The 15,355-nt window shown below is 39.9% G+C and overlaps 1 protein-coding gene, 1 long non-coding RNA gene and 1 other non-coding gene across 3 annotated transcripts; all 3 read left to right on the top strand.

Annotated features, from left to right (window-relative positions):
* Window positions 1–321: 321 nt before the first annotated feature.
* LOC145042499 (uncharacterized) lies at window positions 322–4,353 on the top strand. Its single transcript, XM_078990941.1, has 2 exons — window positions 322–3,341; window positions 3,662–4,353. The coding sequence occupies exons 1-2, from the start codon at window positions 536–538 to the stop codon at window positions 4,120–4,122; spliced, it is 3,267 nt and encodes a 1,088-aa protein (XP_078847067.1). The 5' UTR covers window positions 322–535; the 3' UTR covers window positions 4,123–4,353.
* Window positions 4,354–10,283: 5,930 nt separating this feature from the next.
* LOC145038721 (uncharacterized) lies at window positions 10,284–11,285 on the top strand. Its single transcript, XR_013679516.1, has 3 exons — window positions 10,284–10,449; window positions 10,536–10,664; window positions 10,767–11,285. It is a non-coding gene; the product is annotated as an uncharacterized LOC145038721 (long non-coding RNA).
* Window positions 11,286–11,678: 393 nt separating this feature from the next.
* Window positions 11,679–11,785, top strand: LOC145044400 (U6 spliceosomal RNA). Its single transcript, XR_013681354.1, has one exon. It is a non-coding gene; the product is annotated as a U6 spliceosomal RNA (small nuclear RNA).
* The last annotated feature ends 3,570 nt before the right edge of the window (window positions 11,786–15,355 follow it).

Raw genomic sequence — 15,355 nt, 5'->3', positions numbered from 1 at the left:
ATTTTGATCCAAACGTATCATTTCGTAATATATATAACCTAATAAAGAGTTTCACACAATCATATTACAAAAAGGATTGTTTTAAATATCCCAACACACCAACTAGATATTTTGAAGTAGACAGAAAGTACGATTTAGAAAAATGAAACTCAATTCCTATAGTAAGAAATAAATATAAAGATTTAAATGCCGATATATACTACATATAATAAACAAAAGAAATAGCATATAACAAAAGCACCCATATATAAATATAAATTCATAATTTATTTGTTAATGTTGAATGTTCAAACAAGATGGCCTAGCTGTCCTTTGGATCCGCAGATTCTGGGTCTTCTTTCACTATAACCTCCCTTTTACACATTTTTATAACACTAAAAAAACCCACCCCACCCCACTAAACCCACAACACAACTCAACAGACCACAAAGACAAATGATTTGGTTTTTCTCAAATTGTTCCTCCCTAGGCTCATCCCCTTCCTTCCTTCCTCTGCCTTTCATCGGAATCTGCAACTAAATTTAGCATTTTTGTAATGCCTGTCTTTCAACCTCTTTTACTTCTACTCTTCTTGATTTTGGTACCTTCTTGTTTCTCACTCAACTCTCAAGGTCAATCTCTTCTTTCATGGAGGAATACCTTAAAAGCCCCCGATTTGCAGGCCTTAAATAACTGGGACTCCGCCAATGAAACCCCTTGTGGGTGGTTTGGTATCACTTGTGATACTAACAAGAATGTCGTTGAATTGAGTTTGAGTTATGTGGACTTACTCGGAACGATTCCTTCTGATTTCAACTCGTTGTTGACTTTGAAGAGGCTTGTGTTATCGGGAACGAATCTCACTGGTTCGATTCCGAAAGCGATTGGGTCGTTACAGGATCTGAGTTACTTGGATTTGAGTGACAATGGGTTGACTGGTGAAATTCCGAAAGAGCTTTGTGATCTTGAGAAGCTTGTGGAGCTTTACATCAATACAAACAGGCTTGAAGGTTCAATTCCTGCTGAAATTAGGAACCTTAAGAACCTGGTTGTGTTGACTTGTTATGATAATCAGTTAGGTGGAGGTATTCCGAGTTCCATTGGAGACCTGAAAAATCTCCAGGTGATAAGAGCTGGTGGAAACAAGAACATTGAAGGGCCTTTGCCGGAAGAGATTGGGAATTGTACTAGTTTAGTGATGTTGGGTGTTGCAGAAACGAGCTTATCAGGTTTTCTACCTTCGAGAATTGGTAATCTCAAGAAGCTCCAGACACTTGCCATTTACACTACCTTACTTTCCGGCCAAATTCCGGCAGAGCTTGGTGATTGCACCGATCTCCAGAACATTTACTTGTATGAGAATTCTCTTTCCGGTTCAGTCCCGAGCACATTGGGCAATCTGAAAAACCTCAAGAATCTGTTGCTGTGGCAGAACAATTTGGTTGGAAGTATTCCACCGGAGCTTGGAAACTGCCTGCAACTTGTTCTGATTGACATTTCCATGAATTTGTTGACCGGAGTCATTCCGGTGGCATTTGGGAACTTGACTTCGTTGCAGGAACTTCAGTTGAGTGTGAATCAGATCTCTGGTTCGATACCGAGTCAGCTTGGGAACTGCAGAAGTCTCACTCATATTGAACTCGACAACAATCAGATTACCGGCACTATTCCTTCAGAAATCGGAAACTTTGAAAACCTTACTCTGTTGTTCTTATGGCAGAATCATCTCGAAGGTGCAATACCTAGTTCCATATCGTCTTGTCAGAATCTCGAAGCAATTGATTTCTCGCAGAATTCATTGACTGGTCCGATTCCGAAAGGTTTGTTCAATTTGCAGAATCTGAACAAGTTGTTATTGTTAGGAAATGATTTGTCCGGCCAAATACCTCCGGAGATCGGGAACTGCTCGTCGTTGATTCGGTTTCGTGCCAACAATAATCACCTGATTGGATCCATTCCGCCGGAGATTGGCAAGTTGAAGAATTTGAATTTCCTTGATCTCGGATCGAATAGGCTGACCGGAGCTATTCCAACGTCGATATCTGGTTGCCAGAACTTGACGTTTTTAGACTTGCATTCCAATTCAATCTCTGGGAGCTTACCAGCGAGTATAAACGACATTGTATCTCTCCAGTTCGTTGACGTCTCTGAAAATCAAATCGACGGCACGTTGAGTTCTAATCTCGGATCACTGACTTCACTCAACAAGCTTGTGCTCAGTAAGAACCGATTGTCCGGACCAATTCCATCGGAAATAGGTTCATGCATGAACCTTCAACTGCTTGATCTGAGCAGCAACGAGTTTTCCGGCGAGATTCCACCAACGTTAGGCAAACTTCCAGCGTTGGAGATCGCTCTCAATCTCAGCTGTAACAAATTCTCCGGAAACATACCGGCTGAGTTTTCCGACTTAGATAAACTAGGAGTTCTAGATCTATCTTACAACCAGTTTTCTGGTGATCTACAAAATCTCGCCGACCTTGAAAATCTCGTGGCTCTTAATATCTCTCACAACGATTTCAAAGGTCACGTGCCGGACACTCCTTTCTTCTCCAAACTACCACTCAGTGTCTTATCCAACAACCCTTCATTGTGTTTCGCCGGCAACGTGTGCAGCGCCGACAAAGACGGCGCCTCCAGGCGCAGCAAGGGTGCAAGGGTGGCGATGGTGGTGCTGATAGGCATCGCATGTGTTCTCCTCCTATCTGCGTTCTACATCATACTCGCCGGAAAAATTCGTTCTCGAGAGCGTGGTATGGATGATGCTGACGTGGAAATGGGTCCACCATGGGAGATCACTTTATACCAAAAACTTGACTTATCAATCGCCGACATGGCAAAATACCTAACACCTGACAATGTGGTGGGCCGAGGTCGCACCGGCGTTGTGTATCGTGCAAATATTCCGTCGGGGTTTCCCATCGCCGTAAAACGATTCCAGTTATCGGAAAATTACTCCGCCGCCGCGTTCTCCTCAGAAATTGCCACTCTTGCCCGAATCCGCCACCGGAATATTGTCCGTTTGTTGGGTTGGGCCGCGAACGGGAAAAACAAATTGTTGCTTTACGACTTTTTGCCTAACGGAACTCTAGGCACCTTGTTACATGAAGGCGGCGTTGAAGTTGTGGAGTGGGAAACGCGGTTCAAGATAGCTTTGGGGGTGGCGGAAGGCTTAGCATACTTGCACCACGACTGTGTGCCGCCTATCATCCACCGCGATGTCAAGGTGGAGAACATATTGCTCGGTGATCGGAATGACGCTTGTCTGGCGGACTTCGGGCTAGCAAGATTGGTGGAAGAAGACAATGCCTCGTATTCTGTGAAACCTCAATTCGCTGGCTCCTACGGCTACATGGCCCCAGGTAAACCCTAATTACCTAAAATTCCAACCATTAATTCCCATTTCACAGTCTAGTATTAACTAAATCAATAGGGTAATTAAAAAATGATGACAAATTTGAAAAAAAAAATAGTTAGATTTTAACAATTATCATTTTTCCAATTTTTATTTAAACCATTTTTTATATAATAAATCAATAACAAATGCCTAAATGTACTTTATTCCAAAAATTATTTTGATGTTATAGAGTCCAATAATTGTTTTATATATTTTGGAGTTTCTATTTCTATGAGAGCTTTTTTTTGAAATATTAAATGTATAAACAATGGTCTATGTTTACAGAATATGCAAGCATGTTGAAGATTACTGAAAAGAGTGATGTTTTTAGCTATGGCGTGGTGTTGTTAGAAATCATAACCGGAAAAAAACCGGTTGATGAGTCGTTTTCTGAAGGTCAACATGTTATCCAATGGGTTCGTGATCACCTCAAGAGCAAGAAAGATCCAGTAAACATTATAGATAAAAAACTACATGGAAATCCTGACTCTCAAATACAGGAAATGTTACAAGCCCTAGGAATAGCGCTCTTGTGTACAAGCAACCGTTCTGAAGACAGACCAACAATGAAAGATGTGGTTGCATTATTGCGGGAAATCAGACATGAGCCAACAATAACCCATAAAGAGACCAATAAGCCGCGACAAGATTCAAGTGTTTCGAGCTTGTATTCGTCATCTTCGGTAACCCCGGCACAGTTGTTGATTCAGGGTTCATCGAATTGCTCCCTTGCTTACTCGTCTTAATACCGATTCTATGAAAAATTGCAACAATAATTTTTTAGGGTTAGATGGTATATTAGTTAGCATTGTAAAAATGTTGAAAAGAAGTGTGCCTGTCTTTTTCTTCCCTCAATCTTTTAAATTATTTAGAAATTAAATATATTAGAAGACGGGAAAGGGATTGGGGGCCATTCCTCAATTGAATTCTTTGGTTATTCTAAACATGAATACAAATCCCCTTCTATTAGAATTTAATTATTGGTGTAGATAAGTAGATATTTTCGTGGATTGATGCAACTTGAAAGAACAAATATCGCAATCAAATTATATAATGTTTTTTTGAGTGGTTTATAATCTTCCTATGTATTTTGGTTTTTGGTATATATGAAAACAAGATTTGCCGACAATAGATGAAATTTAATCAATAACCTTGGTTAAGAAGTATCTTTATGTCACGAATTCAGTTTGCATAGTTTCTCGATACCAAAACTGTCTCAATTTGTAATCATCAGTCTTAGATTTTTACTTTAATTTCTTAATTTATTTCCTAGTTAAAATATTTTAATTTTAAGTCACAAGAAAAAATATTTTGAACTCCTTAAATATTGATACGGATTTTGTGTAGTTTTTTGATTATGTATATAATACATGCCATTTTTGCCATTTTTATGGACATGAATTAAATAGTTGATAACTTTTGCTGATTTTATAAATTTGAATATATTAGTAGACCAACCGGTATGCTCACAATGAAGTTGTCTGTGGATGACGTGGCAGCGAACACCGACCTTGCACACCAACCCGGCCGTTTGTGGAGTTGTTTCGTGGTAGGCATCATAATTGTAAATGGCTAATGGTCTTCTTCTTCCCTCCCAGCTTCTTCTCTCTCTTATCTTTCTTTCTCTTCTCTCTCTTCTTTACGGTAGTGGAGAGTACTCTAGTGGTTCGTGGCCTGATGCGACTGACTTGGAAGCTCTCCACGACCCTTGGCATGGTCAGTATATAATATGACCTTACTATCATAAAATCATCCATCTCGCCATCACTTTCATACCTATTCCCGTCACCTCTTGTTGCATGGCCGATTGGCCGTCATCGACCATCTTAGTAATTATTTCTGTCACCTTTAAAACTAGCATTACGCTGATTTTTTTAATAGCGACCAATATATTAGCACAAAACAAAACAACATAATAGAGAAGATCGAGTCATTACAAAAAATAGTCTAAAATAAAGAAGGAGTTCGGAACATATCAAACAATAAAATTACATTTAGACCTACAATTAATCAACTTAAAAGTATTTGTACTAGTATCATATGTAGTAAGCATAGTGGCCCACCTATTGTCCTTGAAAACAATCGTGTTACGCTTCTTCCAGATAATCCAAAGCATAGTGTAAACCAAAAACAATCATAGCTTCTTTAAATATTTACTCTCAACAATCAATTCGAACATGTTGATCAAGTCTTCACAAGAATGAGGAAACCTCATAAAAAGAGAAGATTAAGTCATCAACCATCTCCTTCAGATCACTATAAAAGGATGGACATGAGAAGAAAATATGATCAGTACCCTCATTATCCTCACGACAGAAGGGACATAAAGAAGAAGCCACACTAATCCCACATTTAATAAGTTCAGGGAATTCAGAATTTGTAACATCCAAAAATTTCATAAAACTTTAAACTTTTCCAAAACAATATTTTTCCTATAGAAGTGTTTACAAAACCCATTAATTCCAAAACATTGTTTAAAAATCAAAACCTTTCTCAACATAGTTTTCAAAACGTTCACATTATTAGAGTTTCCCATATATCATAAGTCCAAAACGCGAGGATGTAGCCTTCACCTAGCCACGATCCACTGAAATACCTAAAACCATAAACCAAAACTGTAAGCAGAAAGCTTAGTGAGTTTCTCCAAAGTACCAACACCCAAATAGATAACATATACAAATAACAACATACATACAAAGCCTTCATCCTGACTAGACCGCCTCGCAGGGCCTACAGTTTATCTGGACCGCTCCTGAGCCTTCGATATGATTGGACTGCCTCGCAGGGCATACAGCCTATCCGAACCGCTCCCGAGCCTTCGACATGACTAGACCCCCTTGTAGGGCCTATAACCTATCCAGACCACTCGTCGGGCCTTCAACCTGACCGGATCACCTCATAGGGCCTTCAGTCTATCCGGACCACCCTAGGTATGTTGGCCTTCAGCACAAAGTAGGACCGCCTCAATCCAACCACACACACATATGTCGACATATACATAATACATAAACACATAATCAATCAACATGCAAGCACAGATCATACAGATCAATAAGCATAACATCATCCTATCTACCATGATACCGATCTAACAGATAATAACAACATAGCAACATCCTATGTACCAGGATACCGACATAACAGATCATAAAAGCATAGCAACATCCTACGATAACCAGGATAACAATCCAAAGGGTCGACGTTGGTGCCTTCGACCAATGAGTACAGTGAGGAAAACTCACCTCAAATGTAGAAGCTTCCCAAAAGAAATCCCTAACTGTTGCCCTGTCGGCTTCCCGAGCTATCAATATCAATCAACACACCCAATTAGCAATTACATGCCAAGCCATAATCTATAATACATACTTGGGGTAAAATGAGCATTTTACCCCTGACCCAACATAAACCAAAACTCTACTATCCATAAAGGTCCACTAATGGCCTAAATTTCCAAATTGGGCCTAACCCTTACATGGGCCTTACCCTAAAGCCTAATAACTTATTCCCAATCCAAACCTACATCCTCAGCTGGTCCAACAATCCACAAGCCCAAATAATAGCCCAAACCCGAGACGACACCGCAAGGCCTAATAAGTCCCAAATCTATCATTTTAGAAAAATTATCTCTTTTGAATTTTTTTTTTCTCAAATCCTCAGTTTGAGTCCAAACACACCCGGAGGTGCATCCGAATCCCTCAAACCAAGGCTCTTATACCAATTTGTAACACTGTAAATTTTCAAACCAAAATTTTCATTTTCAAACACAATAAAACACATGTCACATTTTCACAAAAATCTCAAGTATCAATTTTCAACATATATTTCAAAAATTGTTTATCACAAATAAAAGATCCTCCAAAATCATATCTCGAATGCGGGTGTGTGTACAATCATGTCGGGGCCTTCCCGCGATCCTGAGAAGTACCTGAAACACATAACACATAAGACGGTAAGCATGAAGCTTAGTGAGTTCCCTAAAATACCACATGCACAAATAATAAGCTTCTCATGGCTATAACTCAGCATGAAACCTCTGGTCTCATGCGTCTCGGTGTGGACCCTCCGGTCTTACAACTCAGTTTACACCCTTCGGTCCTGTCTCAGTGGAAACCCTCCAGTCCCACAACTCGGGTTGGACCCTCAGGTCTGATCTCAGTAAACACAAAATATAGCATATATATCACACAGACAAAATGCATAATATCACATAAATCAAATAAGCACAAAAGACCCTTCGGTCACACATAGATACCACTCATGGTAAAGTATAGTGAGAAGACTCACCTCGTAAGAACTCAGATAATCTCGAACGCGAATCATCGGTCTAGCCTCCACCTATCACAATACGATAATTATCCTTAATTAATAATGGCTCTCAATGAAGCTAGACCAACCCTTCTACAAACTCACAGAAGGGTAAAGACCATTTTACCCCTCTATAGCATTAATAGTCCACAAATTAACCAAACCCTAAAAATCAACCTAAAGTCAACGGCAGAGTGTACGCTGTTCCTACCACTTTCTATGCTGAGCGTACTCTTCTGCCATGCAGGCATCAGGGATGCTCGACCCCCACGCTGCGCGTACTGGGATTACGCCCAGTATACGTCCTAGTTTCACTCTTTCTACTCATTTGGTCTTAATCAGTTATGATATTGGCTCATATCACAGATCTGGACTCCTTGATAACTCTTACTCAATAAAGTCAGTGACTTTAAGCCTTTGTATGGCTGATATGGTCATAAACACACAAAACACTCACTCTCTTATCTTAAAAAGCTCATATCTCATGCATGGATTGATTCCAACATCCAAGACTGGATTTTTATGACACTACACCACTAAATACACTCACAGGGGTTCTTTATAGTCTCTAGAGCTCAATATCTCATAAAGTCTCCAAATTTTGGGACAAAATCCTAAAATACTCTACTATGATGCATCAACCAAAGCGTGAGAAATCTTGAAGCTTTATACCTCTATATGATTCTCCCAACTCATATATGCTCAGATCCAAGGGCCTAGACTCTCACGCCTTCTTCTCCAAAGCTTCTTCTTCTTCACTCCAAGAACACACAAAATCACTTTGAGGCTCTCAAATGCACTCAAAAGCTCTATGAACGAAGGTTTAGGGTTTAAGAGGGTTTTTTGTCTGAAAGTTGTGGCCAGGAATGAGGCCATCATATCCTTTATATAGGGGACTCACCCTAAATTAGGGTTTTCACTCTGGGCCTAGTATGCCCAGGGTACGCCCAACGTACTAGGTGGCTTTCGCATCAAAAGCATGCACATGAGTACGTTGAGCATACACTCGTATACGCCCTGGGTACCCATTCACCACCTTTCTCAATAAGGGGCTAAAATGGACAAGTACTCAAAAGATCAAGGGTTAGAAGGTATACACAGACTTGGGATGTTACACTTGTATTGATCCTTCTATCTCGATTTCTCCCTGTTCAGATTGGAGAATTATGGTTTGGGTAGATGAAAGCCATTTCAACGCCCAATTGCAAATCAACACCGATTACAACCAAATTAGTGAAACATCTTTTGATTTCAACCAAATCTATCAAAGAAGATAATCAATAAGAAAACCTTAAAATCAATTTTAGCAATTGATTTTCATCAAACACAAACCTAATAATTTCCATTCAACCAGTCAAACCTCAAACAAACCATTCAATCAAATGATTTCCAACCCTAATTTAAAACTAAAATATATGCAACGAACCTAAAAGATCTGCAAAAGAAAACCACTAAAAACTTAGGCGATTTTTCTGCGTAATATGACCACCAGAAGATTCAAAATCGATGCAGCGGAGAATGTGACTAAAAATACAAGATAGATTGAGAGAAAGGAGGTGGATGCGAAGGACCATGAAGATCGAAATTGCAAAAATCAAAATCGGAATATGGTCCAACAATTTCTCACTGATTCTGATGTTGTTTCAGGTTGGGTGATTCACGCTTTGACATGGGTGAACCAGAGGTGCAGACAACAACGTATATATTGATTTATGCATCTGAATTCGGTCTTTATGGGTAGAACTTCTATCGACGATGGATGTGGTTTTCGATGGTGATGAAGCTACGTTGGAGTGATGAAACACAATTTCGAACAGGATGGCTTCACGATGGGCTGACGTACCGCCGATTCTAGTGGTGTGCTTCACTAGAACGGGTCGTCAGTGGTTATATTCTGGACCAGGAACAATATCAGGGAAGTGAGAAGAGACAACGATGATGAAGGAAAATTGAAAAGGACGTATGCATTTCTCCTATGAATGAAAAGGGAGGGGGGGGGTGAGTGTAGAGGGTTAATTAATTAATTAATTAATTTTAAATGTAAAAATGATACACAAAAAATAATAGAAAATTAATATATATATATATATATATATATATATATATATATATATATATATATATATATATATATATATCATCTTATAAAGCATACATAATCAATGTCTTAAGTACAAATTTTAAAGCCTAAGATACAAAAAATTAAGCATGTTATCTTAAAAAACAAGGAGAGCAGATCTGAACCGTTGAATATTATTCGAATGGTGGAGATTAAAAACAAGGACTCAGACAGATTGCCAACCTGTTATAATCCAAGGCGGGCAATTCAAATCTTTTGGAAATCAAATTTTCGCACATCTGGAACCAAAAGCCTTCCTTTCTCTCTCACATTTGAGAAACCCTATCCGCTCTCTACATTGTTCATGAATCCTTCACCTGCCTTTCCACTTCAAAACGACATCTACAATCGGGTTCTAAAAACCTAACATAGAAAGTATCCCTCGGTACTAATGTTTTTTGAAATCTTTTCTTCTACTATTTTCTTTATGAAGTTTGTTTGTACGATTTTCTAATTTTTTTGTGTTCTCTGATCCCAGGTTCGATTTGTTATCATCTTCAACATAATCTATCTTGTACAGTTCGTCATACCTTCTATAACGATCTTCTCCAACACTTGCTGCCTCTAACGCCTCTGTTGCTCCAAACTTCACTATCTCCCTCCTTCCAAAACCTCTCCTCCAATTCTTCAAATCCCTTCTTCTCCGCAGGTATTGTTTCATTCCCTTTCATCTTTATCATCCGTTTGATGTTTAATCTTCCCCAACATCCATGAAACGAGTAATTACATGAGCAGGTACGAACCCACTACAAAATCACTGATGATTCCCCCATCAGTTTTGTAGAATCCATGTCGAAAGTATGCATAACAACTTTAGTCTCTGCTTCCCTCTTCTTCGCTGCTGATCCTGCTCTTGCATTCAAGGTTAGTTCATCTCTTCTGTTAACTGTGACATAATTTTTTGAAATCATGAAATTGAGTTTTGGGATTTAAACTTCTAATTGATACAAACATGTAATTATTAAGGGCGGAGGACCATATCTTTAAATCCCTTACTCGCTTTCCGGAAAACAACCGACATAAACATTGTTCTCTGTATCTCTCCATCGTCATTCCACTTTCAAGATCTGCAACCTTAGTCGGCGTTGTAGTCGGCACACCGGCGATCGACTCCTTTTTGTAGACAAATCCACATACGCAGGTAAGATTTTCATGATGTTTTTGTTAATTGTGACTGTGAAGTTGTCGACTGTTTCATGTAGAAGGAACTGATAGTTGTTTTTGGTTTATTATTTCAGATCTGGACATGATTTCGTCTCAAACAAATATCATCAGTTATGCTTTTGCATTTTGGCTTGCTTTTTAAACTCAAAACTTCATATTGATGGCGGTTTTGGGTTAATTATTTCATATTTGACCATGGTTACTCTTTATCTTTCACATACACACTCCATGGATATTGGATAGATTTGGTATCAAATCTCCTCTCTCTCTCTCTCTCTCTCTCTCTCTCTCTCTCTCCCCCTCTACTACAGAAACGGGATAGCATAAGTAACAACAACAACTAGGGATAATGACTTAGGAGGGTAATAAGGTTTTAAGTTTGTCCGTATTAGGTTACTAAGGTTTTTTTTGTGCGTATTAGACCAATATGGTTGTTATTACCGTTTAGAAAAAGTCCTTTTACCGGTTTTAACGGGTAAAAAGGACTATTTCTAAACGGTAATAACAACCATATTGGTCTAATACGCACAAAAAAAAACCTTAGTGACCTAATACGGACAAACTGGAAACCTTATTACCCTCCTAAATCATTAACCCTAATTTTAAAGACATTGAGAATATATGATCATCAACAGTAAACTACTTCGTTTAGAACTCGCGTCGTCCCATATAACCTGCTACTCATCTATATGGCGAAGCTCTTCATCTATAGTCGTCCCTTTGGGGACATCCGATAAAATTGGAACGATACAGAGAATATTAGCATGGCCCCTGCGCAAGGATGGCACACCTAAATCGAGAAATGGTCCAAACAAATTTTTAACCTGTAACATCCCGGAATAGCAAGAGTAGAGTGGAAGGACTAAAAGTGTAAGTTTTGGAGGGTGACTCGGCGAGTCCATGGATGGACTCGGCGAGTAGGGTCGCAACTTTGGTCGCGTGTCAAGTGGCCTACTCGGCGAGTCTAAAGATGGACTCGGCGAGTAGGTGCTGAGTGGAGAAAACCCTAAATCTGGGGAATGAGCCCTATTTAAAGAACATTATATCCTCTTCCCAGCCTCTTTGATCCCCCTTGAAGTCCAGAAACCCTAGAAAGCGTGATTGAAGAAGACTGGTGTGCATTTGGAGCTTGGGAGGTGTTTGTTGAAGAAATCTTGAAGGAGAAGAGGCTTGGATCAAAGGGCTTTGCTTGGATTCGAGTTTTATTGCAGTTAGGGCATTCTTTTGAGGTAATATCTCGTTCTTGGGCTATCACTCATGTGGATTCATCATTTTGGGGTTTATGGAGAGCTTATCTTTGTGTGTTTTAAAGTTTGGAGGTTAGATCTGAGATTGCTACCTCAGATCTGGGTTGGGGAAGGCCTTGAGAGCATTAAAGTCCTTGTGTTTGAGTGATTAGTGAAGCCATCATGTCCCAAACCCTAGCACTAAAGTGAATAAGGCCTAGATCTCTTTGGATTCACGTAAAGTTTGCCACTTTACGTGATGGATGGGTTGTAGGAGGCTAGATCTATGTTTTGGATCAATTGCATGGCCTGGAATGCTTCTGTATGGATTCAGACCGGTGGTACTCGGCGAGTCACATGGGTGGACTCGACGAGTTGCTTGAAGATAAGCTGGAACTCGACGAGTTGGATGAACAACTCGGCGAGTAGGTTGAAGATAGCCTTAGACTCGGCGAGTCTGTTCTTGGACTCGGCGAGTCTTGTCGAAGAGTCCCAATATTTTCTGGTTGCGTCGAGAATCGGTGAGTCAAGGGATGACTCTGTGAGTTGGGTGCGAGTGGACTCAGAGTTGTTGGACTCGGCGAGTCTCGGGGTGACTCGGCAAGTCTCGGGGTGACTCGACGAGTTAGGTCGCGGATTGAGGGAAGTTCTGAGCTTGGGGACTCGGCGAGTCATCGGGTTGACTTGGCGAGTAGAGTCAGTCAGGGGTTGACTTTGACCTTGTCCAAGGGTTGACCAATTGTCTTCCAGGGGTATTTTGGTAATTAAGGTTATATATTGAGTTGAGTGTTTTGGTGTTCAGTGGAGGAGTTCGTGTCGGAGTTCGGAGCAGCGAGATCTTATCCTTTCAGCCGGCAGTTTCGAGGTGAGTTATCCTCACTATATCAACAGGGTCTAAGGCACCAAGGCCGGCCCTTTTATTGGATTGAGATCCGGGCATCTGTTGTTATGTTATTGCTTTGATACGTCTGTATCCTGGTATGTAGGGTGAGGCTTTGCTAGTGACCGGTTAGGTCGGTATCCTGTTAGAGCATGTTGTGATATGTGATGTGCTAGATCGATTGCCTGAATATGAATTGTTATGTGATTTCTTGTTTATGTGCACATGGTTGTTTGGACTGGAGTTGGGTTGAGGCGGGTCCTGCTTCGTGTTGTAGGCCAAGATACCCAGGGCGAACCGGTTATTCCGAAGGCCCAGCGAGCGGTCCGGATAGGCTGTAGGCCCCACGAGGGCGGACCAGACGTACCGAGGCTCGGAGAGTGGACCAGGCCGACTGAAGGCCCGAAGCGGGCGGACCAGTCATACTGTAGACTCAGAGAGTGGACCAGGTGAGTTGAAGGCCCAGTGCGGGCGGACCAACCACACTGCAGACTCGAGGGACATGATTGGACACGGAGGGTGGACCAGGTGGACTGAAGGCCTTACAAGGCGGACCAGTCCCACAGTAGACCCGATATGCATGGCTGTTTTGTGATTCGTTATGAGATAGCATGTTATGTGTATGGTATATGTAGTTGGTATTTTGGGGGTATCTCACTAAGCTTTCGGGCTTACAGTTGTGGTTTAATGTTTTTCAGGTTCTTCAGGAGACTGTGGCAAGGCGAAGGCGTGATAGTACCGCTCCTCATGATTTTGTAGCAATTAGATTCTGGGAATACTCTAAATGATTTGTATTGAAAACCTTTTTGTAATAATTTAATGAAATTGGGTTGTTTTTTAAAAAATTTAAATTGGTTGGATTTTTCGGTTGTTACAAGTTGGTATCAAAGCCTTGGTTTGAGTGAATTGGAGGAACACTTGTGTGACTCCAGTCTCAAATCGAGGAGGGTTTTCAAAAGAGAATTTAAAATGGTTTTCAAAATAAGTAAAGGAGGACGCGGAGGTACGATCAGTCGGAGCCAGTAAGTAACCCCTAAATACCATACTTGATATTTGTTTTATTGAGCTTTGATAGAACAGCATGCTAGAGTTAGGCTAGGGATCTTCAGGATTTCTTGATGTGTTGCCTGATTTATGATGCTTACTAGCCTAGGGCTTTCTTGTGAGAGATTTCTAGTGTTCCTCTAGTTATGAGGATAGAGCGTTGTTATGTATGTTTTCGCTAGGGTGTTGTGGAAGTACTTTATACAAATATGGGTAAGTGTGGAAGGTAGTATGGGCCCGTACTACTGAAAGCATAGGACCCATACGCGTATCAGGGAAACCATGACCTCTAGGGTTGGATTGAGAGTTGGTTCCCGGGATAGTGGGAAGTGTCTGAGATTTTTGGTGGTTTATTTTCAGTATGGAGATTTCAGTTTCTTAGTTTATGTTGTGGTTTTGCTTTTTATAAAATAAATGATAATAAACGTCCTCTACAAGTCACTGTTGGTTTTACAATTCCATTCGTTATCAAATGCAGACATTGATGGGAGGTATCAAAGTGAAATTTTGTTTTTGTACATATGGATGTGTTCATCTAAACATTTAAATGACAAAAAAGAAGTTATTGATAAAATGTTGCATATTTATGTAATGAAGATCATCAATCATATGAGTTTTTGGACTTAGAAGTTCTGGAAGGGTTGTGAGATAAGTTTAAATGGAAGCAACTATTTTCAGTCAAATAAATCAGTCACATTGATTAGTAAGCATGTTTTCTAAATAATTAGGGTTAATAACTTAAGAGGGTAATAAGGTTTCCAGTTTGTCCGTATTAGGTCACTAAGGTTTTTTTTGTGCGTATTAGACCAATATGGTTGTTATTACCGTTTAGAAATAGTCATTTTACCGGTTAAAACCGGTAAAAGGACTATTTTTAAACGGTAATAACAACCATATTGGTCTAATACGTACAAAAAAACCTTAGTGACCTAATACGGACAAGCTGGAAACCTTATTACCCTCCTAAGTCATTATCCCCAACAACTAACTCAAGGTTTATTTCGAGTTCTATTACTTTGTAATTATATTTTTTTTAAGTTCCAGATTGGCTTATTGTGATTTAACTCCCCTGTTATATATCTTCTATGTAATGATTTGTTTTGAAGCACAAAGTGTATTTTAGCTTTCATATTTTCAATCCAAATATGTAATGTAACTTTAAGTTTTGTGGGTCTTTAATAGTTTAAAGCTTTTTTTAGTTATTTTTTTTTGGGTTTTGATCGATTAAGGTGTGCTTGAAA

Source organism: Lactuca saligna, chromosome 4 (assembly GCF_052625555.1).
Source record: "Lactuca saligna cultivar CGN05327 chromosome 4, ASM5262555v1, whole genome shotgun sequence".
NCBI classification, from domain to species: domain Eukaryota; kingdom Viridiplantae; phylum Streptophyta; class Magnoliopsida; order Asterales; family Asteraceae; genus Lactuca; species Lactuca saligna.
Note: the sequence above shows the minus strand (reverse complement) of the source record. Positions and strands in the feature narration are given on the sequence as shown.

Excerpts from the sequence above, each read along its gene's own strand:
- LOC145042499 (XM_078990941.1), top strand. The coding sequence starts at position 536 with ATGCCTGTCTTTCAACCTCTTTTACTTCTACTCTTCTTGATTTTGGTA. Across the intron at positions 3,342-3,661 it reads CTACGGCTACATGGCCCCAG|AATATGCAAGCATGTTGAAG; the intron begins GTAAACCCTAAT and ends CTATGTTTACAG.